At 45.4% G+C, this 28,000-nt stretch overlaps 1 protein-coding gene and 1 long non-coding RNA gene across 2 annotated transcripts in view; one reads left to right on the forward strand and one right to left on the reverse strand.

Annotated features, from left to right (window-relative positions):
• The window catches only part of CEMIP (cell migration inducing hyaluronidase 1), a 171,862-nt gene extending 167,306 nt beyond the window's left edge, over window positions 1-4,556 (forward strand). Inside the window, exon 29 of the mRNA XM_015142864.3 lies at window positions 1,579-4,556. Within this exon, the coding sequence (XP_014998350.1) occupies window positions 1,579-1,706 (128 nt within the window). The 3' untranslated portion in view covers window positions 1,707-4,556. The remainder of the gene's footprint in view (window positions 1-1,578) is intronic.
• LOC114679470 (uncharacterized) lies at window positions 98-27,852 on the reverse strand. The gene is made up of 3 exons (XR_013395859.1): window positions 27,710-27,852; window positions 26,937-26,981; window positions 98-1,680 (listed from the first exon to the last, which is right to left on the reverse strand). It is a non-coding gene; the product is annotated as an uncharacterized LOC114679470 (long non-coding RNA).
• Between the last annotated feature and the right edge of the window lie 148 nt (window positions 27,853-28,000).

The following is a 28,000-nucleotide window of genomic DNA, read 5'->3' on the forward strand; positions in this document are numbered from 1 at the left end:
GGGCAAGATGCCACCTGTTTACCACCCCCGCACTGCAGCAAATTTATTATAACTTGCTACCAGCCACTGAAAGAAAATTGCTAGAGTTGTTCACTCATTTGCTTGGAAAGTGGCCCTTTATTCAACAAAAGCATCATAAGAAAAGTAGCTTAGCCTCACCCTCCTACCCAATTCCTGCTATTCAGACTGGCCAGGGGTCCTGCATTTTCTTCAACATTCCAGCTTTTGTGTAGTCCTTTGCAGCTTGCAAAACTCTTATTTGTTCCTCTGAGATAGGTAGATGAAAAGAAAACTAGAAGCCCAGAGAACCTACATGGTTTGTCCAAGGCCAGGCAGCTCTTTGGTGGTGAAGCCTAGCACAGGTTTGCAGGCTGTGCTGGAACAAGCCATCCAGGAGGGACCTATCAGCATGACAACCATTATATCACAAAAACTAGGTGCAGGGAGAGTCCTCAGAGAGGTTGTGTGGGCGGTAGAGCAGCTCCATGGGCAATAATGATAATGATCATTGTGGTTCTGTTTAATGTTCAGCCTTGCACTTTGCAGAACATGTTATAATTATCTCACTTACTCATTAATAACCTGTACACCAGGTACTATTATTTCCATTTAAGATGAGGACACCAAGAATTTAACAGCCAAGCCACTTGTTTAAGGTTAGGACTTGGATCCTAATCTTCCTAACTCAAAGCTGGGCTTCTTAGTTATACACCATCCTCACTATGGAAAATATCAAAATCAGAAGCCCATCATATGGGGCGATAAGAAAAATCAGAAGCAATGCAAACCCTTCAAACCAGCCAAAGGAGAACATAAGGAAAAGAGAAGTATCCTTTCCAGCCCAGTCCTGGAATCATTTTGGAGCCTCTGTCTTTTAAATTAAGATCCCGGTTGCCAAAAGTTGATGTATGTAAGGTGACCTAAGTTGAATGGCACTTTCCCGGTGGTGATAAATGCATGTTGCCTGCCAGGATGGGCTGAGTATAGATGTGGATTCCCATGCCCCTTGGATGCTCAAGCTCTGAACTGCAAGATGGGGAGTGCTGTGTGGGGTTCAGGGGGTTAGAGTTCTAATGTGGGCTGCACCACTTACTACACACTCTTGGTCAAATTCCTTCACCTCTCAGAACTCCTTCTAAAGCCACAGAGTGATAGGGTGGGGGAGGAGATCTTGTAGATCAATGCCATCGTCTGATGGATGGGAACACTAGGCTTCAGAGAGGGGCAGGGACTTGCTGGTGGTCCTAGGGGCAGTTCGAAGGTAGGCAGGTTCCTAGGAGGTCTCCTCCCTTACAATTTGCCCCATTTCCTGCTGTGCATGGCTCCCCTGTCAAAAGCAAAGCCATCACCCTGCCTAGGTGGCATTGAGGCTCAGGTGAGACCCTGCCTGCCCCATACAAATGCATGTCAGGCACCATCAGTAGCTGAGCCCAGAGCTCTTCCCAAGGGGCCACAGTGCAGTGTGGCTGGGGGGTGCCTGGTAGGGGTGGGGGACTGGCGATGGGGAGCCCTGGAACGGGGTGGGGAAGCCGTCCTCTCATAGGGCTTTTGCTCAGGAGACTCATCATTGCTTTTCAGAGCAAATGGCATTCGTTGGCTTCAAAGGCAGCTTCCGGCCCATCTGGGTGACTCTGGACACTGAGGATCACAAAGCCAAAATCTTCCAAGTTGTGCCTATCCCTGTGGTGAAGAAGAAGAAGTTGTGAGGACAGCTGCCGCCTGGTGCCACCTCGTGGTAGACTATGACGGTGACTCTTGGCAGCAGACCAGTGGGGGATGGCTGGGTCCCCCGTCCCTGCCAGCAGCTGCCTGGGAAGGCCGTGTTTCAGCCCTGATGGGCCAAGGGAAGGATATCAGAGACCCTGGTGCTGCCGCCTGCCCCTACTCAAGTGTCTACCTGGAGCCCCTGGGGCGGTGCTGGCCAATGCTGGAAACATTCACTTTCCTGCAGCCTCTTGGGTGCTTCTCTCCTATCTGTGCCTCTTCAGTGGGGATTTGGGGGCCATATCAGGAGACCTGGGTTGTGCTGACAGCAAAGATCCACTTTGGCAGGAGCCCTGACCCAGTTAGGAGGTAGCCTGGAGGGCTGGTCATTCACAGATCCCCATGGTCTTCAGCAGACAAGTGAGGGTGGTAAATGTAGGAAAAAGAGCCTTGGCCTTAAGGAAATCTTTACTCCGGTAAGCAAGAGCCAGCCTGACAGGATTAGGACCTGGGGTGGAACTGGCTACCCTTGGGGAAGAGGCAAGCCCTGCCTCTGGCCGTGTCCACCTTTCAGGAGACTTCGGGCAGCAGGCTGGGACTTGGACTAGATGACTCTCAAAGGCCCTTTTTGTTCTGAGATTCCAGAAGTCTGCTGCATTTCACACGGTACCTGGAACCCAACAGTGGAGGAAAACATTCCTTTCCACTGATATCCATGATGCTCGGTGCCCAGGGCACACGGGATGGAGAGGTGAGAACTAACGCCTAGCTCGAGGGGCCTGCAGTCCAATGGGACAGGCAGTCAGGTCCATGTGCACTGCAATGCCAGGCAGAGAAATCACAGAGAGGTAAAATGGAGACCAGTGCCATTTCAGAGGGGAGGCTCAGGAAGGCTTCTTGCTTGCAGGAATGAAGGCTGGGGGCATTTGCTGGGGGGAGATGAGGCAGTCTCTGGAATGGCTCAGGGATTCAGCCCTCCCTGCCGCTGCCTGCTGAAGCTGGTGACTGCAGGGTCGCCGTTTGCCCATGCCTCTCTGGCCCACTCATGATGGAGAAGTGTGGTCAGAAGGGAGCAATGGGCTTTGCTGCTTATGAGCACAGAGGAATTTGGTGTCCAGGCAGCCCCGCCTCTGACTCTGAGAGGGTGGAGTGAAGTCCACAGAAGTGAGTTCCTGCCTTGGGGCCTCATTTGCTCTTCATCCAGGGAACTGAGCACGGGGGCCTCCCAGAGACTCTAGATGTGCTCACACTCCCTTGGTCTGGGATTTCCGAGCTGGAAATATAGAACATATCTAGTCCAAAGCCTTCATTTTAACAGATGGGGAAAATGAGCCCCCAAGATGGGAAAGAACCACATAGCCAGGGGAGGACCCGGGGAGCCCCACCCTAGCCCTTGCTGCCACACCACATTGCCTCAACAACTGGCCCCTGAGTGCCCAGGCACTCCTGAAGTAGCTTCTGGAAATGGGGACAAGTCCCCTCGAAGGAAAGGAAATGACTAGAGTAGAATGACAGCTAGCCACTCTCTTCCCTCCTGCTCCCAGCGCACACAAACCCGCCCTCCCCTTCGTGTTGGCGGTCCCTGTGGCCTTCACTTTGTTCACTACCTGTCAGCCCAGCCTGGGTGCACAGTAGATGCCAACTCCCCATTGGTGCTACCTAGCTCTCCTGTCTCTGTAGCTCTACAGGTGAGGCCCAGCAGAGGGAGTAGGGCCTGCCATGTTTCTGGTGAGCCATTTTGACTGATCTTGGGTGTCTGAACAGCTATTGGGTCCACCCCAGTCCCTTTCAGCTGCTGCTTAACGCCCTGCTCTGTCCCTGGCCTACCTTAGAGAGAGCCCAAAGAGCTCCTGTAAGAGGGAGAACTCTATCTGTGGTTTATAATCTCACATGAGGCACTGGGGTCTCCCTGGGTCTTGTGATGAACTACGTTTATCCCCTTTCCTGCCCCAACCACAAACTTTCCTTCAAAGAGGGCCTGCCTGGCTCCCTCCACCCAACTGCACCCATGAGACTCGGTCCAAGAGTCCATTCCCCAGGTGGGAGTCAACTGCCAGGGAGGTCTTTCCCACCAAACATCTTTCAGCTGCTGGGAGGTGACCATAGGGCTCTGCTTTTAAAGATATGGCTGCTTCAAAGGCCAGACTCACAGGAAGGACCTCTTCCAGGGAGATTAGCGGTGATGGAAAGGAGAGTTAAAATGACCTCATGTCCTTCTTGTCCACGGTTTTGTTGAGTTTTCACTCTTTTAATGCAAGGGTCTCACACTGTGAACCACTTAGGATGTGATCACTTTCAGGTGGCCAGGAATGTTGAATGTCTTTGGCTCAGTTCATTTAAAAAAGATATCTATTTGAAAGTTCTCAGAGTTGTACATATGTTTCACCATACAGGATCTGTACCTAAAACTTTCTTTCCTAAACCATTCACCAAGAGCCAATATCTAGGCATTTTCTTGGTAGCACAAATTTTCTTATTGCTTAGGAAATTGTCCTCATTATTTCTGTGTGTAAGACTTAAGTGAGTTCGGTCTTTAAGGAAAGCAACGCTCCTCTGAAATGCTTGTCTTTTTTCTGTTGCCGAAATAGCTGGTCCTTTTTCGGGAGTTAGATGTATAGAGTGTTTGTATGTAAACATTTCTTGTAGGCATCACCATGAACAAAGATATATTTTCTATTTATTTATTATATGTGCACTTCAAGAAGTCACTGTCAGAGAAATAAAGAACTGTCTTAAATGTCATGATTGGAGATGTCCTTTGCCTTGCTTGGAAGGGGTGTACCTAGAGCCGTGGACATTGGCTCTGGTCTGGAAAATTTTGCTGTATTATAGTAAACATACAAAGGATGTCATCATCTTGTCTGTTTCATTTTCTATTAAAATGGGCTTCATTTTATCTAGGGATAATAACTTATCTAAGGATAGCCTAAGATAACCAGTTATCTAAGGATAATAAGGCTGATGAAATCACCCCATGTGTCTGCCTTACTTCCATGGCCTTATTCCCAAGAGCTAGTCATATGTCAACATCCTACTCTGCCCTGCCCATGGCGGGGGGTGGGGGGCGGCGGGGGGATGTCCATAAAAGCAGGTGGAGATGGTTCAAAGAAAGAAAAGATGTCATTCATATGGCCAGCCATGTCCAGAACATGATGCATCCTCCACATTTCTAAGCGGTCAGGAGGCTGTCACTTCAACTCCCCTCCCCGATGGGGAAGCCAAGCAGAAGCGGCACTCTGTTTTCCTCCCAGGCCCTGTTTGGCCAGAGGCCAAACACATGTTTGACAAGAGCATGGGGCTGAGGTGGCAAAAACAAGTCCAAATCAAACTGGCAGACAAGAGAGATAGGCACAGGTAGAGGGCACCTCAAGCAGTGCTGGAAGGGGTCTGGAGGGGAGACAGTGAGGGGCAGAAGTTACAGCAGGTGAACTGGGAGTGGTCCGGAACTGCCTGTCCACAATGGCAGCCACTAGCTTCATGGGGCTACATACATTTAAATTAATTTAAATTAAATGCAATTACAAATCCAGTTCCTCAATCACACTGGCCACATTTCAAGTGCTCAATGGCTATGTGTGTCTAGTGGCTGCCATATAGGATAGAGCCGATATAAAACATTTCCGTCATCACAGAGAGTTCTCTTGATGATTTCCAAAGAGCTTCTGGGTCTTATAATTGAGGTTAAAAACAAAACAACTATGTCGTGTGTGTGTGTGTGTGTGTGTGTGTGTGTGCATCTGCGTATGGTCAATCCACTTAAAGGGGCTGGTACCAGACTGGTGGTTTTAAGCTGCCAATACACAAATATATCTGGTAGACTAGCTTTGGGCATAAAGTCAGCTGTGCAGTAGAGAGTACATGGCCTCTACCTTCAGGCAACTTTGCCAGGAGAAAGAGATTACATTTGCACACTCAGTCAACAAATATTGTTGCACCCCTGCTCTGTGACAGGCACCATGCACACAGAGGAACACAGAATGACCCCATGGAGAACATGAAATTATCTGCCCAATGAGTGGTGTGGAGGGGTTCTGAAGATGGGGAGTAGTTATTACCTGGAGTGGTCAGGGAAGGTCAGTGAGTGGAAGTAGGACAGGTGTTGGCCTGAGAGAGGATAAGAGAAGGGCCTTTTGTAAGAGGCACAGTCTGACAGAGGGTCAGCTATCAGGGTGTGGGCTTGAGGACACCTGGACATAAATCAAGGATCAGTCATGAGAGGCAAAGTGGAAGGTGGGTTGGACCAAACACAGGGCCAGCTTTAGGCCCTACTGACTGTGATGATAGGGGGTGGCGGGTTACTAATGACTTCTCAGCCAGAAGTGTCACTGAGTGAAAGAGAGCACAGCCCACTGGTTCAGTAGGTGCAATAGAAAAGGCATCCAGGGAGGACTAGGAAAGCAGACGCCAACGAGGAACCATCAAGTAACGGGACACTGCACCCAGCCAGACATGCAGCAAAAGAAGCCACAGAGAGGTCAGGGTGGAGGGACAGGCAGGCACTTCAGGGTCCTTCAATATTTGTCCCTGCAATAGTCACCAAATCCCACCGGTAGTCACTGTGCAATGCATTAGGTGACCAGTGGGCACCTCCCGTTCCTTCCACAGGGAGACAGACAGGATGCTCTGCTCTGCCTCACCAGCCTGGGAGGGGACAGGTCAGAAAAGTGTGGCAGATGAAGTTTTGCAGAATGCATAGGAATGAACCAAGTGAAGAAGGGCGAAGAACATTCCTGGTGAGGCAATGGTGCTGAAAAGGCCTGGAGGCCATGTGTAGGAATTGCTGGAGGAAAGGGGGTGGGGCTCCTCCTCACAGACTGGAGGGGAGAAGGCGTGGACGTTCACTCATGGAGGCTGGGGTGGCTTTAGAAGTCAGTGCAGTGACAGCTAAGAACATCTGCCTAAAGAAAATGCAATGGCACAAAGCCAGAAGCAGGCGTTGGGGGAATTTTGTCCCCATACCCACAGGCACACAGGGTATGCTGAGTTGAGCACACAGGCAGTCTCTGAGGTGGCATATGCCTGCATCTCCAGTCTGGTCACCCATTCCTTCCTCATCCCCAGTCCCCAGATGAACCCTAATTCTCATCCCCTCCCACTGGTTCAAGGATTTTAGAGTCCTCATAACATGGTGGATGACCCGACCCACCCTGCCCTCTCTCCTCTTGGCTCATGCCTACTCATGTTCCAGGACGTAGCTCCACACAAAGCCTTCTCTGACCCATGCCTGGCAGCTTTCTCCTTCCTCCTCTGGGTGCAGAGCCCAGTGCCTTGATATTGCGCCCCCTGTCCCAGGCTGTCATTCACTCCTTCCCCCAGACTGTAGCCTCCTACAGAGCATAGGCCACAGGTTTTCCCATATCTGGCAGAGTTCTGCTGGGTAATGTATGCTTGCTGTGTTGAACAAAGGCATAAAAGCTGACCCTGGCGCAACCCTCCGGCCTCCAGTACTGAAGTCAAAATCCCGATGCCCTTTGACCCCATCCTAGCTGTTTTAGCCAGGGGGCCAGGTACGGGGCAGGCGTTTTCTCAACCACAGAGAAAGGAGTAGGATGTGGGTGGTGGGAAGGGCTTAATCCTGGGAGGATCAAGTCCACAGACACCCGGCAGTGCCCTCATTTCCTCAGGGCTGGGTTGGGGTGAGAAGGGGAGCAGACAGAGGGAATGGTGAGGGCTGGGGGAGGGGATGGAGGAAGGGAGGAGCTCATTGTCCCAGGACCTGCCCTCCCTCACAGAAAACAATCAGGAGCATCAAACAGAATCAACAACATGCATGACTCAGCTTTGAAAGCTATAAAGCAGCTTGTCTAACCCACAGCCAGTGGGCTACATGCAGCCCAGGATGGCTTTGCATGTAGCCCAACACTAATTCGTAAACTTTCTTAAAATATTATGAGATTTTTTTGCATTTTTTTAAAGCTCATCAGCTATCGTTAGTGCTAGTGTATTTTATGTATGGCCCAAGACAATTCTCCTTCTTCCAATGTGGCCCAGGGAAGCCAAAAGATCAGACGCCTATGCTCTAAAGCCTGCTACTCAGTGTGGTCCATGGGTCAATGGCATCAGCATCATCAACAGCAGCCGGGGGAGGTGGTTCACACCTGTAGCCCCAGCACTTTGGGAGGCTGAGGCAGGTGGATTGCTTGAGCCCAGGAGTTCAAAACCAGCCTGGGCAACATAGCGAGACCTTGTCTCTACTAGAAAAAAAAAAAAAATTCAGCACCACCCTGGAGTATAACCAGGAGCTGGTTAGAAATGCTCAATCTCAGGCTCTCCCAGATCAGCTGAATCAGAATCTGCATTTTAAGAAGGGACCCAGGGTAGTTGTTTGCAGAGTAAAGTTTGAGAAGTGTGGTTTTTTGTTTATTTTTTTGTGAGACAGAGTCTTGCTCTTTAGCCCAGGCTGGAGTGAAGGGGTGCGATCTCGGCTCCCTGCAACCTCCGCCCCCCAGGTTCAAGCGATTCTCCTGCCTCAGCCTCCTGAGTAGCTGGGATTACAGGCGCCCGCCACCACGCCCGGGTAATTTTTTTGTATTTTTAGTGGAGACAGGGTTTCACCATGTTGGCCATGGCTAGTCTTAAACTCCCGACCTCAGGTGATCCACCTGCCTCGGCCACCCAACGTGCTAGGATTACTGGCGTGAGCCACTGCGCCTGGCTGAGAAGTGTGGTTTTAGGAGTCTCTAAGAGACCAGGCACAGTGGCTCATGCCTGTAATCCCAGCACTTTGGGAGGCCACAGCAAGAGGATTACTTAAGCCCAGGAGTTTGAGACCAGCTTGGCAACATGGCGAAACCTCATCTCTACAAAAAATACAAAAATTAGCCAGGCGTGGTAGTCCTGTGTGGTCCAGGTGTGCCTGTGGTCTCAGCTACTACAGGATCACTTGAGCCCGGAAGATGGAGACTGCAGTGAGCCGAGATTGCACCACTACACGCCAGCCTGGGTGATGGAGTGCGATCCTGTCTAAAAAATAATAAAAAAATAAAATTAAAAAGACCCTAAGACCCTAGGCAGCAGGTTTAGAATAGATTTTATATAAGGCTGCCCAGCTCTGATGACATGAAGTGTGGTGAACAGAAAGCTCTGGGCTAAAAATCTGAAGGCATCCAACTGCTCCCCTTGACTGCAAGATTCCTTTGTTCTTCCCCTGGTCCCCACACACTAATTACTGAGGACAAGGAACATGTCTACAGAAAAGTCAGGCTTAGGTGTTATTCATGGTGAGAACAAAAGAAAACAGTTCTCTGACACACAAAGGCTTAGAAAGAGTAGCACTTGGCTGCTTTTCCAGAAAATGTTACTCTAAGGTATTTTCTAAATCAGATAAAGAAACAAAATCAAGAATTTAAAATTGGGGTAAGGGGAACAGGAAAAAAAAAAGCCAGCAACCAACCCTAAAACCACAAAGATATTGCAATAAGTTTTATAAATATAAACACAGAATTTGGTGCAAAGCCAAAAGCAATTTTGAGATAGACAATTGTTAATATTTACAAAGGAAAATTGGGTTTTACAAACCCGGGATATACGGTAATAACAAGCACAACGGATACAAGGAGGGAGTGTGCAGAGGGGGTGGCTGTGTTAAGCTCTTCATCTTCTCTGTTTTTTTTGTTTATTTGTTTGAGACAGAGGGTTTTGTTTTGTTACCCAGGCTGGAGTGCAGTGGCATGATCCTAGCTCACTGTGACCTCAACTTCCCAGGCTCAAGTGATCCTCCTACCTCACCTCCTGAGAGCTAGGACTACAGGCTCAAGCTACCATGCCCAGCTATTTATTTATTTATTTATTTATTTATGTATGTATGTATGTTTTGTAGAGATGGGGTCTCATTGGTTAGCCCAGGCTGGTCTCAAATTCCTGAGCTCAAGCAATTCTCCTACCTCAGCCTCCCAAAGTGCTGGGATTATAGATATGAACCACCATGCTCGGTTTCTTCATCTTCTCTTGTGGGAGGAAACTGTTTCATGTTGTTTTAGACATTAACAGATTTATAATTATAGGTTTAAGAAGGAAAAAAACCTAATGATGATAATGAATAGCATTTAAAAATGTGACATCTCCCCACCACTGCAGAAGAAAAAAACAAACAAAATACAGCCTCTATAAGGAGAGGTGTCAGAAAGATGACATGAAAATGACAGCACAGCACCTGGGTAAAAAGGAGTCCAGCCACTACAGCAGTAACAGTACGTAACCAACCTAGGTTTCCCAGCGAAAAATGAAAGATCTTCAGGTTCTATTAAGAAAACAAAATTAAATTATTTGTTGCCTACAGGCTTACCACTATAAACATTGGCTGCTTGAGTATGGTCAGTTTTTAGAGACCACCTTTCCTCTCTTCGTATTTAGCTGAACTTGCTTAGCTCCCATGATTGGAAAAAACTTGGCAATCCCCATCCAATGCAACACACACACACACACACACACACGAAATTGGCTCATGCAATTACAGAGACCAACAAGTCCTAAGACCGGCAGGCAGTACACAAGCTTGAGACCCAGGAGAGCTGATGGTGTAACTCCAGTCTGAAGACTGGCAGGCTTGAGACCCAGAAGGAGCCAATGTTTCAGCTCAGCCCAAAAAGCAGTGTCTCAGCTCAAAGGTTGTCAGGCAGAAGGAACTCTCTCTTACTCAGCCTTTTCGTTCTATTCAGGCCTTCCACTGGTTGCATGAAGCACCACTCCCCCACATTAGGGAGGGCCATCTGCTTTACTCATTCTACCAATTCCAATGTCAGTCTCATTCAGAAACGTTCTCACTGAAACTCCCAGTATCATATTTGACTAAATCTCTGGGTACCCCCTGGCCCAGTCCAGTGGACACATAAAATTCACCATCCCAGATTGCCTCTTTCCTTCTTGATTTCCTCAAATTACACAAACACAAAGAAGTTATTTATAGCGGAATTTTGCTGAAGATTTAGGAATACGGCATAGCAACAGCTTCAAACAGAATATTAGTCATCATTTCCCAGAAGTTCCTCTACCCTCCCATTCGCCTCCACACACCTTAAGTAAATTCCTGAGTCAGGCTGCTACTAGAACATCAGAATTCTCCTTGCCTTATCAGGTATAGAATTGTTGCTCTCTCATCAATAAAAAGATTGGTCCCAGACATTTCTTTTATTTCAATTAATTAATTAATTTAGAGATGAGGTCTCACTCTGTCACCCACGCTGAAGAGCAGTGGTGCGACCTTGGCTCACTGTAACCTTCACCTCCCAGGTTTAAGCAATTCTCCCACCTCAGCCTCCTGAGTAGCTGAGACCACAGGTATGTGCCACCACACTCAGCTAATTTCTTCTATTTTTTGGTAGAGATGGGGTTTTGCCATGTTGCCCTGGCTGGTCTCAAACTCCCGAGCTCAGGTGATCTGCCTGCCTTGGCTTCCCGAAGTGCTGGGATTACAGGCATGAGCCACCGTGCCTGGCTGTAGGCATTTCTTTTCATATCCAAACAGTCCTCAAGATGCTCTGCTGAGCAAAGAACTCTCTCTCAGGGGTCACTACCCTTCAGCAGTAGAAATGATCTGCAGAGGCCTCGCAATTGCAGCCTGTCTTCAATGTGATCAGGTTGGGAGCAGGATGGTCTTTTCAAGGTCCTTGATGTGTCAGTTTATGGAATGGGAATTGCTGAGGCAATAGATGACAGTTACCCCCATGTTCTGTGGAAAAGCTCCTAGAGTAGCTGTGAAGGACTTGGTAAGAAGTGGTGACCCACCTCCAGGCTAACGAAGAGAAGGCTGGAGGGTCACTGAAGGGGTGATGCCCTGAAGGAAATTTACAAACAAGTCCATGTGCTATTGGGTTTCCCCTCTCTCAAAGGGTGCATCCTGTAAACCCAGTGAGAGGTTCCAAGAGAACCCCTCTTGGGGAGATGGCAGAGATTTACAAAAGGAAGAGACTGACATTTTACTTCTCAGCTGGACACTTTCTGAGTGCCTAAAACTCACAGGTCATCCAGCTGCTGTTGGAGCTGGGGGAGACAGTTTTCTGGAGAGCCTGCCTTGCATGCCTGTCATGTGGAAGGGTAGAGGTTGAAGGTGTCTCTTGCCCAGAGATGACCAAAGGCAGATGTAGGCTGGAGCTGCTGCAGTGCCTGGAAGGATGAAGGGCAGCCTCTGGGTCAGTGTACTCACTCCTTTTGGCTGGGCAAGGATGTGTGAGGCTTCCCACGAGTCAAGTGTACACTGTGGAAATTAGTGCAGCCCTACTGTGAGCTAGTTTGAAAGGGCCCTGTTGGAAGTGGCTGCCTGCTTAGGTGAAGGGGTTCCTGATAGAAAGAGGATATAGGGTAACTCCAAGGGGTTTCACCAGTATTCAGCTGGAAAATGTCTTGCTCAGATCAAAGTTGGTAAGGGGGATCTTGGAATATTCTCCAAACATGCCAAACAGACAATAAATGACACCTGCCATAACAAAGGACACTTACAAACCCTCTTTCTACCATAACACAAATTATTAAAGATTTTCTTTTTTTTTTTTGAGACAGAGTCTCGCTCTGTCACCCAGGCTAGAGTGCAGTGGCACGATCTCGGCTCACTGCAAGCTCTGCCTCCTGGGCTCACGCCATTCTCCTGCCTCAGCTTCCCGAGTAGCTGGGACTACAGGTGCCCGCCACGACGCCCATCTAATTTTTTGTATTTTTAGTAGAGATGGAGTTTCACTGTTAGCCAGGATGGTCTCGATCTCCTGACCTCGTGATCCGCCCGCCTCGGCCTCCCAAAGTGCTGGGATTACAGGCGTGAGCCACTGCGCCTGGCCTATTAAAGATTTTTAACCCCTCTTCTTCCAATCCCCCCACTTATGTGCCCCTGCTGGAGCCAGCAGGAATAGGAAGAGATGGGAGAAGTGGAGAGAAAAAGCAAAGTGGAAGACAAAAGAATAGCTAATGTCCCCATTCTCTCCTGGAGGTGCTCAAAAAGAAGTGGGTAAGAGCAGTGGTGTGCAGGTAAACTCAATTGGAAGCAGGGGTAGGGGGGTGGTGGGTGGGAGAAGCCCTGTTTGTAGTATTTGTTGATGCCCATAGTATAAATTCTCCCATCATGGCTGATTTTCAGCTGCAATTGTTTCACAACCAGATTGTAAAATTCCTATTTAACAATTGGTTTTTACCAGCTGGTCCCAGTCAGCTCATCACTGGCAGAAGACTGAGTCAACAAAGAAGGTTTAAGATAGCACTGAGTCCAGGCATGGTGGCTCACACCTGTAATCCCAGCACTTTGGGAGGCCAAGGTGGGCAGATCGCTTGAGCCCAGGAGTTCAAGGCCAGCCAGGGCAACGTGGAAAAACCCCAACTCTACAAAAAACACAAAAATTAGTTGGGTGTGGTGGCACCCGCCCGTAGTTCCAGCTACTCAGGAGGCTGAGGTGGGAAGATCACCTGAGCTCAGGGAAGTAAAGGCTGCAGTGAACTGTGATTGTACCACTGTACTTCAGCCTGGGTGACAGAGAACATCCTGTGTCAAAAAGAAAAAAAAAAACAAAACAGCATGGAGAAAAAAAAATAAAACTCCTTCCCAGTTTGTACCTTTCAAGATCAGCACATTCAACCAACCAATTACACAAAGTGGGAAGAAAGAGTGCAAGGACTTACACTCCCTTGGAAAGAAAGAATTAAGCTGTTAAAATGAAATTCTACTTATTTGCATCTTTTAAATAATTATTTCTCCTTCATATTCTAGAGGGAAAACACTCGATATATGGTTGAATAATGACACAATGTTGGGGATCAGGAATGCTTTCTTAAACAAAACATCAAAGGAAAAATCATCAAAATTGGTTGATATGCCTACATAAAATTATTGAAACTCTAAACAATATTGACAGTAAATAAACTGAGGAAATGAGTTTAAAATACATATCCCAGAAAAGAAATTATTATCTTTGGATGTCTAGTCATCTTCTGTTTGCCTCCAGATCAATTCTACATCCTTCCCTGCCCTGTATAGGCCCCAAGAGGCCAAGACATGTCCAGCAGCCGTTGCCTGGCCCTCTGGCTCCCTGTTGGGTTTGGCCAATTGGCAGCACCGTCAACAGATGGAAGGGAGGAAGGAAAGTGCTGGCTTAGGGAATTCATGCCACTGTCTCCCTTTTTACTGTGTCTCTGTGAGTTGACTGTATCCCTCTAAGAAAGATGAGCTTTGGTCAGGAGTCCTTTCCCGGTCCCAGTAATTGCCCTCTCTCTCAGCATCCAGGCTTAGCAGTGGTAACTGGCCCCCACTTTTGCAAGCCCAGTGCTACTGCACTACTCTTTGCTGGGGTCCCTAAACTGTATGCACACAATTTGCAAACAATCCTGCCATTAAATGCTCCTTTATCCATGCCATCTGCTTCCTGCTGAGATTCTGTTTTTATATATGAGAGGCTCTTACAAAGCAGTAAGGAACCAAAAAAAAAAAAAAAAAAGAAAGAAAGAAAGAAAAGAAAAACAACAAAAGGGGGCCAATTTACATAAGAAAAAATATAAATGGCAAAATGGCAAAAGATATATTTAAAAACTAAACCTTGTTGGTAATTATAAAATGCAAATTGAAACAACAGTGAGATGATATTATCCACCTAGTAAACTAGAAAATAGTAAAAAGAACCATAAAAGACAGAAGAAATGAATGCTCTTAGACAATGAGGATAGAAGAATAATTTGGTACAAATTTTCTATAAAGCAATTTAGTACTACGTAAAAATGACTGCAAAATGTATTCAGATTTTGGCTCCAAAATTCTGTCAAAGAATTTATCCTAAAGAAAGAGCTACAGAAATGCACAAGAATTTATGACAAAGATATTCACCGCAGCATGTTATATGATGATGAAAACTGTAAAACAACCTAAGCAGTCAACAATCAGATATTGGCTAAATATACCATCACAAAGAAGATGAAAGAAAAAACACAGACAAGCAAATGTTGAGAGATTTTGCCACCACCAGGCCTGCCTTACAAGAGCTTCTGAAGGAAGCACTAAACTTGGAAAGGAACAACCAGTACCAGTCACTGCAAAAACATGCCAAATTGTAAAGACCATCCATGCTAGGAAGAAACTGCATTCATTAACGGGCAAAATGACCAGCTAGCATCATAATGACAGGATCAAATTCACACATAACAATATTAACCTTAAATGTAAATGGGCTAAATGCCCCAATTAAAAGACACAGACTGGCAATTGGATAAAGAGTCAAGACCCATCAGCATGCTGTATTCAGGAGACCCATCTCATGTGCAAAGATGCACATAGACTCAAAATAAAGGGATGGAGGAAGATCTACCAAGCAAACGGAAAGCAAAAAAGAACAGGGGTTGCAATCCTGGTCTCTGATAAAATCAACTTTAAACCAACAAAGATCAAAAGAGACAAAGGCCATGATCAATTCAACAAGAAGAGCTAAGTATCCTAAATATATATGCACCCAATACAGGAGCACCCAGATTCATAAAGCAAGTTCTTAGAGACCTACAAAAAGACTTAGACTCCCACACAATAATAATGGGAGACTTTAACACTTCACTGTCAATATTAGACAGATCGAGACAGAAAATTAACAGGATATCCAGGACTTGAACTCAGCTCTGGACCAAGCGGACCTAATAGACATCTACAGAACTTCCCACCCCAAATCAACAGAATATACATTTTTCTCAGCACCGCATCACACTTATTTATTCTAAAATTGACCACATAATTCGAAGTAGAACACCCCTCAGCAAATGTAAAAGAATAGAAACCACAAGAAACTGTCTCTCAGACCACAGTGCAATCAAATTAGAACTCAGGATTAAGAAACTCACTCAAAACTGCGCAACTACAAGGAAACTGAACAACCTGCTCCTGAATGACTACTGGGTAGAAGGCAGAAATAAGGATGTTCTTTGAAACCAATGAGAACAAAGACACAACGTACCAGAATCTCTGGGACACATTTAAAGCAGTGTGTAGAGGGAAATTTATAGCACTAAATGCTCATAAGAGAAAGCAGGAAAGATCTAAAATTGACACCTAACATCACAATTAAAAGAACTAGAGAAGCAAGAGCAAACAAATTCAAAAGCTAGCAGAAGGCAAGAAATAACTAAGATCAGAGCAGAACTGAAGGAGATAGAGACACAAAAAACCCTTCCAAAAATCAATGAATCCAGGAGCTGGGTTTTTGAAAAGATCAACAAAACAGACAGATCGCTAGCAAGACTAATAAAGAAGAAAAGAGAGGAGAATCAAATAGATGCAGTAACAAATGATAAAGTGGATATCTCCACTAATCCCACAGAAATACAAACTACCATCAGAGAATACGATAAACACCTCTATGAAAATAAACTAGAAAATCTAGAAGAAATGGATAAATTCCTGTACTCATACACCCTCCCAAGACTAAACCAGGAAGAAGTTGAATCTCTGACTCTCTGAATATTCAAACAGGTTCTGAAATTGAGGCAATAATTAATAGCTTACTAACCAAAACAAGTCCAGGACCAGACAGATTCACAGCTGAATTCTACCAGAGGTACAAAGAGGAGCTGGTACCATTCCTTCTGAAACTATTCCAATCAATACAAAAAGAGGGAATCCTCCCTAACTCATTTTATGAGGCCAGCATCATCCTGATACCAAAGGCTGGCAGAGACACAACAAAAAAAGAGAATTTTAGGCCAATATCCCTGATGAAGATTGATGCGAAAATCCTTAATAAAATACTGCCAAAACGAATCCAGCAGCACATCAGAAAGCTTATCCACCACAAACAAGTTGGTTTCATCCCTGGGATGCAAGGCTGGTTCAACATATGCAAATCAATAAATGTAATCCATTACATAAACAGAACCAACGACAAAAACCACATGATTATCTCAATAGATGTGGAAAAGGCCTTTGACAAAATTCACCAGCCTTTCATGCTAAAAACTCTCAATAAACTATATTGATGGAACGTATCTCAAAATTATAAGAGCTATTTATGACAAACCCACAGCCAATATCATACTGAATGGACAAAAACTGGAAGCATTCCCTCTGAAAACTGACACAAGACAAGGATGCCCTCTCTCGCCACTCTTATTCAACATAGCATTGGAAGTTCTGGCCAGGGCAATCAGGCAAAAGAAAGAAATAAAGGGTATCCAATTAGGAAAAGAGGAAGTCAAATTGTCCCTGTTTGCAGATGACATGATTGTGTATTTAGAAAACCCCATCGTCTCAGCCCAGAATCCCCTTAAGCTGATAAGCAACTTCAGCAAAGTCTCAGGATACAAAATTAATGTGCAAAAATCACAAGCATTCCCATACACCAAGAACAGATAAACGGAGAGCCAAATCATGAGTGAACTCCCATTCACACTTACTACAAAGAGAATAAAATACGTAGGAATCCAACTTACAAGGGATGTGAAGGACCTCTTCAAGAAGAACTACAAACCACTGCTCAAAAAAATAAAAGAGGACACAAACAAATGAAAAGAGCATTCCATGCTCATGGATAGGAAGAATCAACATCATGAAAATGGCCATACTGCCCAAGGTAATTTATAGATTCAATGCCATCCCCATCAAGCTACCAATTACTTTCTTCATAGAATTGGAAAAAACTACTTTAAAGTTCATATGGAACCAAAAAAGAGACTGCATTGCCAAGACAATCCTAAGCCAAAAGAACAAAGCTGGAGGCATCACGCTACCTGACTTCAAACTAACTACAAGCTGCAGCAACCAAAACAGCATGGCACTGTTACCAAAACAGATACATAGACCAATGAAACAGAACAGAATCCTCAGAAATAATACCACACATCTACAACCATCTGATCTTTGACACACCTGCCAAAAATAAGCAATGGGGAAAGGATTCCCTATTTAGTAAATGGTGCTGGGAAAACTGGCTAGCCATATATAGAAAGCTGAAACTGGATCCCTTCCTTACACTTTATGCAAAAATTAACTCAAGATGGATTAAAGACTTAAATGTAAGACCTAAAACCATAAAAACCCTAGAAGAAAACCTAGGCAATACCAATCAGGACACAGGCATGGGCAAAGACTTCATGACTAAAACACCAAAAGCAATGGCAACAAAAGCCAAAATTGACAAATGGGATCTAATTAAACTAAAAAGCTTCTGCACAGCAAAAGAAACTACCATCAGAGTGAATAGGCAACCTACAGAATGGGAGAAAATTTTTGCAATCTATCCATCTGACAAAGGGCTAATATCCAGAATGTACAAAGAACTTAAACAAATTTACAAGAAAAAAATGACCCCATCAAAAAGTAGGCAAAGGATATGAACAGACACTTCTCAAAAGAAGACATTTATGCAGCCAACAGGCATATGAAAAAATGCTCATCATCACTGGTCATCAGAGAAATGCAAATCAAAACCACAATGAGATACCATCTCATGCCAGTTAGAATGGCAATTAAAAAGTCAGGAAACAACAGACACTGGAGAAGATGTGGAGAAATAGGAATGCTTTTACACTGTTGGTGGGAGTGTAAATTAGTTCAATCATTGTAGACAGTGTGGCAATTCCTCAAGGATCTAGAACTAGAAAAACCATTTGACCTAGCAATCCCATTACTGGGGTATATACCCAAAGGATTATAAATCATGTTACTATAAAGACACATGCACATGTATGTTTACTGTGGCACTATTTACAATAGCAAAGACTTGCAACCAACCCAAGTGTCCATCAATAAGAGACTGGATAAAGAAAATGTGGCACATATACACCATGGAATACTAAGCAGCCATAAAAAAGGATGAGTTCATGTCCTTTGCAGGGACATGGATGAAGCTGGAAACCATCACTCTCAGCAAAATATCACAAGGACAGAAAACCAAACACCACATGTTCTCACTCATAAGTGGGAGTTGAACAACGAGAACACATGGACACAGGGAGGGGAACATCACACACTGGGGCCTGTTGTGGGGTGGCGGGCTGGAGGAGGGATAGCATTAGGAGAAATACTTAATGTAAATGACGAGTTGATGGGTGCAGCAAACCAACATGGCACATGTATACATATGTAACAAATCTGCACATTGTGCACATGTACTCTAGAATTTAAAGTATAATAAAAAAAAAAAAGAAAAGAAAAAAACAAATTGGCTAAATACATGGAGGTATATCCTCCTCCCCAAAATAAAGATTAAAAATGATTAAAATATTGATAATTAGATAGAGCTGGGTTACAAGAAATGATGACCCACTCTATTTTTTGTGGGTACATTTAAGATATTTCCATGATAAAGTTTTTGAAAATTAGTAATAACCATTTTAGAAAATACTTAGCATTACCAATCAAGAACTTTAAAAGAATCATCATTTTTTTGGACCTATTAATTACATACATATCTGGGAATTTAGCCTAAGGAAATACAGCATGGGTATAAAGATGCTCATTGTGGCATTATTTATGATGACTTGACAGGTTCAAATAACCTAAATGTTCATCTACACAGAAATGACCAAATAAATTATAGTCTCATTTGATGAACTATTAAACTTCATCAAAATAATATTTACAAAGGGTTTGTAATAACAAATGACTCATTTGCAGAGTCAGTGGCAGAGGCCCTTTGGTTTCTGAAAGTCACAGAGTATTACAAACAGAAAGACCTGTGAGCGCAATGGGCCCGGCGCTCCCCATATTAGAGGTGTATTGACACACACACGCGCACACACACACCAACCAAGCTCCCACCCCCTCCTGTTGTGCCACTGCCCCAGCTTCCAGACTGCCTCTGTGTCCACTCATGCCTGCTCAAATCTCAGCTTAGTGGCCACCTGCTCCAGGAAGCTTTTCTCTGGCCTCCCTTGGAAAATCCCTGTTGCAGGCTACCAGCACCTTGCACAGTTGCCACTGTACACTGTGGGTGGGTGTATTTGATTCAGGCCCTCTTCTTCCATACCCTGCTGCCTCTCTGCTCCAGAGCCTTTGCACCTTTTCCCTTCCTCCTGATTCTGCATCTCAAAGGCCCAAAGAACTGGCTTGAAGTGGCAAACTCCTCCTCATTGGGCAGTTCCCCTGGTTAAATTCCTCTGGGAAATGCTGGCCCACTCCAACTGAGGCCCATTGAGGTGATGCACTCAAGGCATACATTGATTTTAAAACTAGAAGTCGGAGCCCTTGGCCGGGTGCAGTGGCTCACTCCTGTAATCCTAGCACTTTGGGAGGCTGAAGTGGGCAAATCACCTGAGGTCAGGGGTTCGAGACCAGCCTGACCAACATGAAGAAACCCCCGTCTCTACTAAAAATACAAAATGAGCTGGGCATGGTGGTGCATGCCTGTAATCCCAGGTACTCGGGAGGCTGAGGCTGGAGAATCACTTGAACCCAGGAGGCGGAGGATGCGGTGAGCCGAGATCGCACCATTGTACTCCAGCCTGGGGAACAAGAGTGAAATTCCATCCTGCCCCCTCCACCAAAAAAAAAAAAAAAAAAAAAAAATAGGAGCCCTCAGGGAGTTTTAATTTAGAGCAAGGATCTCAGATAATTTGTAAGGAAGGTTCTATCCTAAGGGAGTCAGGGACCTCCTTTGCATTAGAATAATGATCCCTATTGTCTTGTTTCTTCCAGACCCTGGCATGTAAATCCCAGGCCTGGCAGGACTTGTCACCCTGTTTATAGAAGAGTTGAGGCCCAGGTAAAGCAAGTATGGCATTCAATGTCATCCAACTTGGGGCTGAGGTAGGAGGCAGGATCAAAGGGGTCCCAGTGTTTCTAGGCCTATGGCTGAAGCTGTCTCCCGCAGGAAGAATGCAGGCTGGCCTGAAGAACAGATGCAAGGCAGACCAGATGTCCCTGGGCATTCCTTACATTCCACCGACTGCAACCCTCCTTGGCTGAGAGCTGCCAAGTCCAGGCTTCCAATTCATCAGCTTGGAAACTTCACCTCAGAAACTTCGGCAGACTTCTCCGGAGAAAACGAAAATTGCCCTAGGTCTGCCAGGGAACAGTTGATTCAACAAGTTGATTCAACAAGATCTATGGAGAGTTGACCAAGTGGCCCCAACTGCAGGCTCAGGTTTTCCCAGATGCTGGATCAAATGGAAAGGGGTCCAGCATCTCAAGTCTCTGGCTTGTGACACTTGCGTGGGACCTCCTGAAATCTGCCTACCAAAAATTTCCTTGTACCAGCAAGCAGCATGGCCAAACTGTAGTCTCCTGCAGACCCCCGGGGACTCTGGCAGCTCTGCCCCTTTCAGGGCAAGCCATCTCACCTGAAAGCAGGTCCTCAGCCATGCAGGTATCTGAGAGGAGAGCACCAAGGTGGTGGGAACGGCAGATGTTTCTGCCTGGAAGGAAGCTGACCTGCTCTGCTCTGGCATACCCTGCACTGGGCAGGTGACCATTCTCCTTCTGGAGCAATCCTCTGTGGCCCATGCAGAATTCCATCCCAGTCCCTCCCTTGGAGTGTTAAGCCACAGTGAAAACAGCAGTGCCTCCAAAAGAAAACAGTCCAGGTGGGATCTTATCCTGCCTCTTCCTAGCTGTGACTCTGGGAAAGGGGCTTAACCCCTAGAAGCTTCCAACTTCACCTGAAGCACAAAACACACACACACATGATAATAGTTAGCATGTACTGAAAGCTGTGTTGGCCGGGCACAGTGGCTCACGCCTGTACTCCTTTGGAGGGCCAAGGTGGGAGGATTGCTTGAGCTCAGGAGTTTAAGACCAGCCAAGGCAACATAGTGAGACCCCACCTCTTTACTTTAAAAATAAAATAAATAAAAAAGAAAGCTGTTAAGTGCTTCACAGGGACTTGCTCATTTAATCCTTGTAATACTTCTCTGAAATGGGAGCTTTTATTAGCACCTACAGGCCTAGATGAGTGAAGTCCTTAAATAACTTGTCCAAGATGATACAGCTAATAAAATGCAGAACTGGGAAGTCCAACTCCAGAACTGTGCTTCAAAGGGCCTCATATTAAATGTTAACTAATACCAACCTTGTGGGGTTATGAAGGGTAAGTGAGGTCGGGCACAGTGGCTCACACCTGTAATCCCAACACTTCGGGAGGCCCAGGTGGGAGGATTGCTTGAACCCAGGAGTTCAAGACCAGCCAGGGCAACATAGGGAGACCCTGTCTCTACAAAAAATATTAAAAAATTAGCTGGGTGTGAGGGTACACACCTGTGGTCCCAGCTACCCAGAAGATTGAGGTGGGAGGATCACTTGAGCCCAGAGGTCGAGGCTGCAGTGAGCTGAGATTGTGCCAGTGTACTCCAGTGTGAGCAACAGAGTGAGACCCTAACTGAAAACAAAATGAGAGTAAATGAAATAAAGTATGTAAAGACCTGCATACAGTGGGTAGCATGTCACAGTTAGGTAAGGATGTCCAGAGCCTGCACACAGTAGGCACACTCGATGCTAAAAGACATCGCGTATCTTTTAATATTCAACCTGTCAATACCAAGAGGGCAGGGACCTTTCCTGCCTTGCTATCTTTATCTCCACTGCCAGCACACTTCCCGAAACTTATTCGTGTTCAGCACTTACATGGGGAGTGCTTGTACCAACACTTGGCACATGGGTCTGAGAAGAGGTCCAGAGAATGGGAGCAGCCCCTTTCCCAGGCAGCTTACGGTGGCTGGTGTCAATTTTGAAGTCTGCCTGCCTGAATTTAAATCCTGGGTTTGAGGCCGGGCACAGTGGCTCACACCTGTAATCCCAGCGCTTTGGGAGGCAGAGGCGGGTGGATCAGTTGAGGTCAGGAGGTCGAGACCAGCCTGGCCAACATGGTGAAAACCCGTCTCCACTAAAAACACAAAAGTTAGCAAGGTGTGGTGGCGGGTGCCTGTAATCCCAGCTACTCAGGAGGCTGAGGCAGGAGAATCGCTTGAATCCGGGAGGCAGAAGTTGCAGTGAGCCAAGATGGTGCCATTGCACTCCAGTCTGGGCAACAAAGCAAGGCTCTGTCTTTTTAAAAAAAAAAAAAAAAAATCCTGGCTTTGTCACTGCCTTGCAGCATGACCGTGGAGAAAATACTGAATGTCTATGTGCCTCAGTTTCCTTGTGTGCAAAATGGGGATGACAGTATCTACCGCATAGGGCTGCTTGCTACGAGGATGAAGTAAATTAATATTAGAACAGTACACATGGATGAGATAATCCCTTAGATTTCCAAGAGAAATTCAGAGAGAGAGGTGTATGCAGATTTTCACAGATATTTTGCAAGCACAGACTGGGCAGACTGTTAATTAAAATAATAGCTGAAGAATTATCACCGAAGGATCAGCGGCAAATGAGAGCCAGACATGGTGGGGAAGGCCATGAGGCACAGCCGGTCTCTGCTGCCCCCTAGCGGGTACATCCTTTACTTTTTAAATTGACTTTCCTTTAGGAGATGATATACCACTACAGATAGCTTTGGAGAAGGGTTCTAGCCAAATCACTTTTCCAAGCTGTGCTTTGGTTGTATGGTGGAGAGAATGAACAATTCTACTTTGCTTGATAGGGGTCTTATGAAGTAGTAAAGGCACTCGCTGGCCTTGTGATCACTGGCAAGTCCCCTCCTCTCTGGGCTCACTCACCTGTAAACTATCTACTCCTCCACTGCAGGGCAGGTGTGAGGCTCACATGCAGTGCGTAATGGGAAGTGATGTACTTTTTGACATCAAAAACATGTGCTTCATTGTAATTATCATTGTCTTCCTCTCTGCTCCCCGGCCCCAGAGGAACTTCTCCGTAGCTAACTTAGCCACTCCTATTCTTTGGAACTTTCCCTCTCAGACTTAGTCAAAGAAAATCAGAGTCTGATGGTAGTTACAGCAGTAAGAACAGATTTAAATCAGGAAGTATTGCAATAAGGGGAAAGAGATCTCAGTACAGAAGTGGGCTCAATTCTGAATACAGCATGCACAAACAGGTTTCTACCCCACCCGAGGAGCAGGATGGGGGGCAGTAGATGGAAAATGACTAAAAGGAAATGTCAGGGGTAGGATGGACTCTGGTTAAACAGACCGAACAGGATTATGCTGAAGGCAGGCCTGGGTGATCAGATATCACCTGGGGGTGGGGTAGAAGATGGAGAATTTGATCAGATATTAAAAGTGATTAGATATCAAGGGTAAGAATTTCTCAATAAATTGATTAACAGGATTCTTGCTAAAACGGGCAACTCAAGCCCCATAAGAACGGATGCTGAAAGTCAATGCTTCAAGGGCTTCAAGGAGCCTCACTGGAGCCTGGTGAAGAAGAGAATATTTGTCAACTTCTATCCCAAAGGATTCCTACTGCAAGTCTATGTGAAGAGCTTGATCTTTGCCTGCTGAAAATGCCTTTCAGCTCCAAGCCCTGGCCTCACCCTATCTGGCCAACAAGGTACCTCACAGCCTAGGATAGGAAAACGTTGGCCATCAGATTGCACAGTCAAGGGTTAATTTCTATTTTCAGTAAAGAGCATTCACATGCAAGGCCCTAGAAATGACAAAGACCCCTCCTTAGAAACTTTAGTTGGGCTCCTCTGAGCCATCTTCTCAGCTAGGCCTTGACCGTGGACGGCTGAGCCCAGCATTAGTAACAATCCTAAGCCAGTTAATAAGAATCCCCTTGCCCCTGCTATCTAATCAAGTTCCTGTTAGTAATTCTCCACCCACTGACCCCCTCACTCTGCTCTTCTGCTATACATCCCCAATTGTCTTCACTGTATTCAGAGTTGAGTTCAACTTCTTTCCCTTATTCCAATAGGAGAAATAAAGTCTGAAAACATTTTTTTTTTTTTTTTTTTTTTTTTGCAGCCAGGGTCTCACTCTGTCCCCCAGGCTGGAGTGCAGTGACATAATCACAGCTCACTGCAGCCTCTATCTCTCAGGTTCAAGAGATCCTCCCACCTCAGCCTACTGAGTAGCTGGGATGAAACAATAATCAGGGACACAGGAAAAAGTAAGACCTGAGACAAGTAGGACAATGCCTGTAGTCCCAGCCACTTGGGAGGGAGGCTGAGGTGGGAGGATTGATTAAGCCTGGGAGGTAGAGGTTGCAGTGAGACAAGATTGCACCATTGCACTCCAGCCTGGGCAACGGAGTGAGATTCTGTCTCAAAAAAAAAAAAAAAAAAAAAAAAAAAAAGAAATCGACACCAAAGGACTAATCTTAAGGAAGCAAAACTGCTCATTTCAACATTATTGATAATTGTGGATACCTTAAAATAACTCAAATATAGATAGAGCACAGATACAGGCCCGGTGCTGGGGACTTTACACAAGTGCTTCGTCTCACTCCCCCACATAGATGGATAAGCAGAGATCAGGAAAAGTTAGAGTGAGAGGATCAGACCGCCTGCAGAAACCTCTTCCAAGTAGCCCTAGGGAAAAGTTTATCATAGGAATCCAGAGCTCTCAGAATTCAAGGACAACCTGAATATCAAAACTCAGGAGGTCAAACACCCAGGGCAAGTGTCGAAACTTCACTAGCACACATTCTTGTAATTCACTGTGGCTGCTGCACTATTAATGCCTCAGCTATCAAATCATCCAGTCTCTGCTGAGAGGATCTGATTTGCCAACCTGGTCAATGGTGACCTGGGTCAGACGCCCACCTCTGGTCCAAAAGACCATGACCATCCAGGGCGGGTGGGAGAGCAGGGCAGGGCTATGCATATAAACAGGGCAGCCAGAGCCATGGGTAGAAGCAGATGCTCCTAGGAGATAAAGACAGTGAGGCAGAGATTGGACTCAGGCATGTGTGAGTAACAGAGCCATGCCTGGTCCAGCCCTACTTACTGTCTTCACTACATCAATCTGTTAATTAAAATTATGGCACAGCAAAAGGATGGGAATATTACACAGCCACTAAAACGCTGAATGCAGAGACCAGGCAGCAATATAAAAACTTCATTACAGGCTGGGCACAGTGGCCCATGCCTGTAATCCCAGCACTTTGGGAGGCCAAGGCAGATGGATCACGAGCTCAGGAGTTCGAGACCAGCCTGGCCAACATGGTGGAACCCTGTCTCTACTAAAAATATAAAAAATTAGCCAGGCGAGGTGGCAGGCACCTGTATAATTCCAGCTACTTGGGAGACTGAGGCAGGAGAATCACTTGAATCCAGGAGGTGGAAGTTGCAGTGAGCCAAGACCGCACCACTGCACTCTAGTCTGGGCAACAGAGCAAGACTCCGTCTCAAAAAAAAACACCAAAAAGCAAAAAACTTCGTTACTATGTAATGTTGAGTGGGAAAATCGTAAATTCTGTTTCTGCTATGATGACAAATACGTGAATATAACACTCAGAGGTAATGGTCTCAAAGGGAGCTTGGCCAAATGAAAACAGCTTGGATAGCTGGGATGGTGTGATGGTAGATGAATTTCTTCCTTTTATAGTGAACTTTTAACATTGCCGTGCTATTATTTTAATAAAAATAAAGATTTCAAGGTGGGTGAGTCACTTGAGCCCAGGAGTTTGAGAGCAGCCTGGGCAACATGATGAAACCTTATCTCTACGAGAAAACAACAACAACACAAAAAAACCCCACAAAAATTAGCCAGGCATGGTGGCATGCACCTGTAGTCCCAGCTTCTTGGGAGGCTGAGGTGGGAGGATGGCTTGAGCCTGGGAGGTTGAGGTTGCAGTGAGCCATGACTGCACCACTGCACTCCAGCCTCAGCAACAGAGGCCCTGTCTCAAAAAAAATTATATATATAAAATAAAATAAATATTTCAGTTCTTACTATGAATGCAAAACCCTGGGATTCAGGGACTATGAACTTTTAAGCATGAGGACATAAATACCAACCACAGACTGCAGGAGAAGGTGGTGAATCTGCCCCCTGGCTCTGCCAGCTCCGCCTCACCCTCGTCACCCCTCGACAGATCCTGTATTTAGAATGTTCATCTTTTATTCATCATGGTTTTTTTAAAAAAATATTTTTTGTTTTTATAACATACTGCATTAAAATATTATTTAATTACCAAGTTTTGTGCTGCCCTTCAAATTGCGTGAGTGGGGCAAGTGCCTCCTGCTCTTGCCCAAAGCCACATATTGCATGACCTTTCCTTCTCCTCCCCCACTGGGGAGGAGAACCCTAGTCTAGGACACTCAGGAAAGCCACAGGACAGCAGAGGCTACCTGTCAAGCAGAGCCACACACAGCCTTGTCTGAGCCCCTCTCCTTTCCGGTTCAGCTATAGGAAAGCTGAGAGAAGGCAGTACTCCACCCTGGAGCTGCCGCTCCTGGGGAAGCAGACAACGCTCAGATATGGAGGGAAAGGAGCCAGTGAGAACTTACCTATAACACTTGTGCAGGCCAAGGTCTGGGAAAAGCTGTGTCTGCCTAAGCATGAATAAGAGAGGAAAAAAACAAAAAAAACAAAGATGTGGTATCTATCTAAACATTTTGAAATTAGAAAACAGCAGCAATAAAAGAATGTAGCACACAAATACAGATAATTATTCAATTCTGGGGGAAAATATAACCCAAGGTGAAGATTCCCCATTTGGATTTTTGAGTGATAGAAGTTAATAAAAACTTGAATTTTAATAAAAACAGCTCAAACATGAGATAAAAATGGAATATTAAAAAATATAAAATGCGTATCAGAGCAAAAAAAAAAAAGATACCCAAGATACCAACACAAAACTAAAGCTAACAGAAGATAATTTTTTCCAAAATAATGGGGGAGGGGGGAGCTGAATCTGCAATCAATTAGAAATTACACACCATGCTCTAGAAAGATTAAGAAAAAAGATTTAGGAAAAAAAAAATCAACACTAAGACTTTTCCTAGAAAAATTACTAAATGTTAAGTATGAATTATATAAGCAAAAAGGAGCTGAATGCTATTTATTAATTTAAAACAATTATTTTAAAATTTAAATTTTTCAATTAAAAAAAAGAATGAAGAAGAATTCCTAAGGAATCTGATACAAAGCAGTCTTAAAGGAAATTTAAAAAGAAAATAAGTTACAAAATCCCCCAAAACAAAGAAACATAAAAACAAATTTAAAAAAAGAAAGAGAAAAAGCAGTCACTTCTAAGGGAAAGACAGGGGTGGCCTCACACCTCTCCAATGGAGCCATGTGTAAGAAGGGCTGAAAGGTAGAGCTGGGTGTGGTGACTCACAACCTAATACCAGTGAATCAGAGGCTGAGGCAGGAGGATTGCTTGAGGACCAGCCCAGGCAACACGGTGAGACACCTCCATTTCTACAAAAAAAAAAAAAAAACACAAAAAAAATCCTAGTCAGGCATGGTGGTGCATGCTTGTAGTCCTAGCTACTCGGGAGGCTGAGGCAAGAGGATAGCTTGAGCCCAGGAGTTTGAGGCTGCAGTGAGCTATGAACACATCACTGCA

Source organism: Macaca mulatta, chromosome 7 (genome assembly GCF_049350105.2).
Source record: "Macaca mulatta isolate MMU2019108-1 chromosome 7, T2T-MMU8v2.0, whole genome shotgun sequence".
NCBI lineage: Eukaryota > Metazoa > Chordata > Mammalia > Primates > Cercopithecidae > Macaca > Macaca mulatta.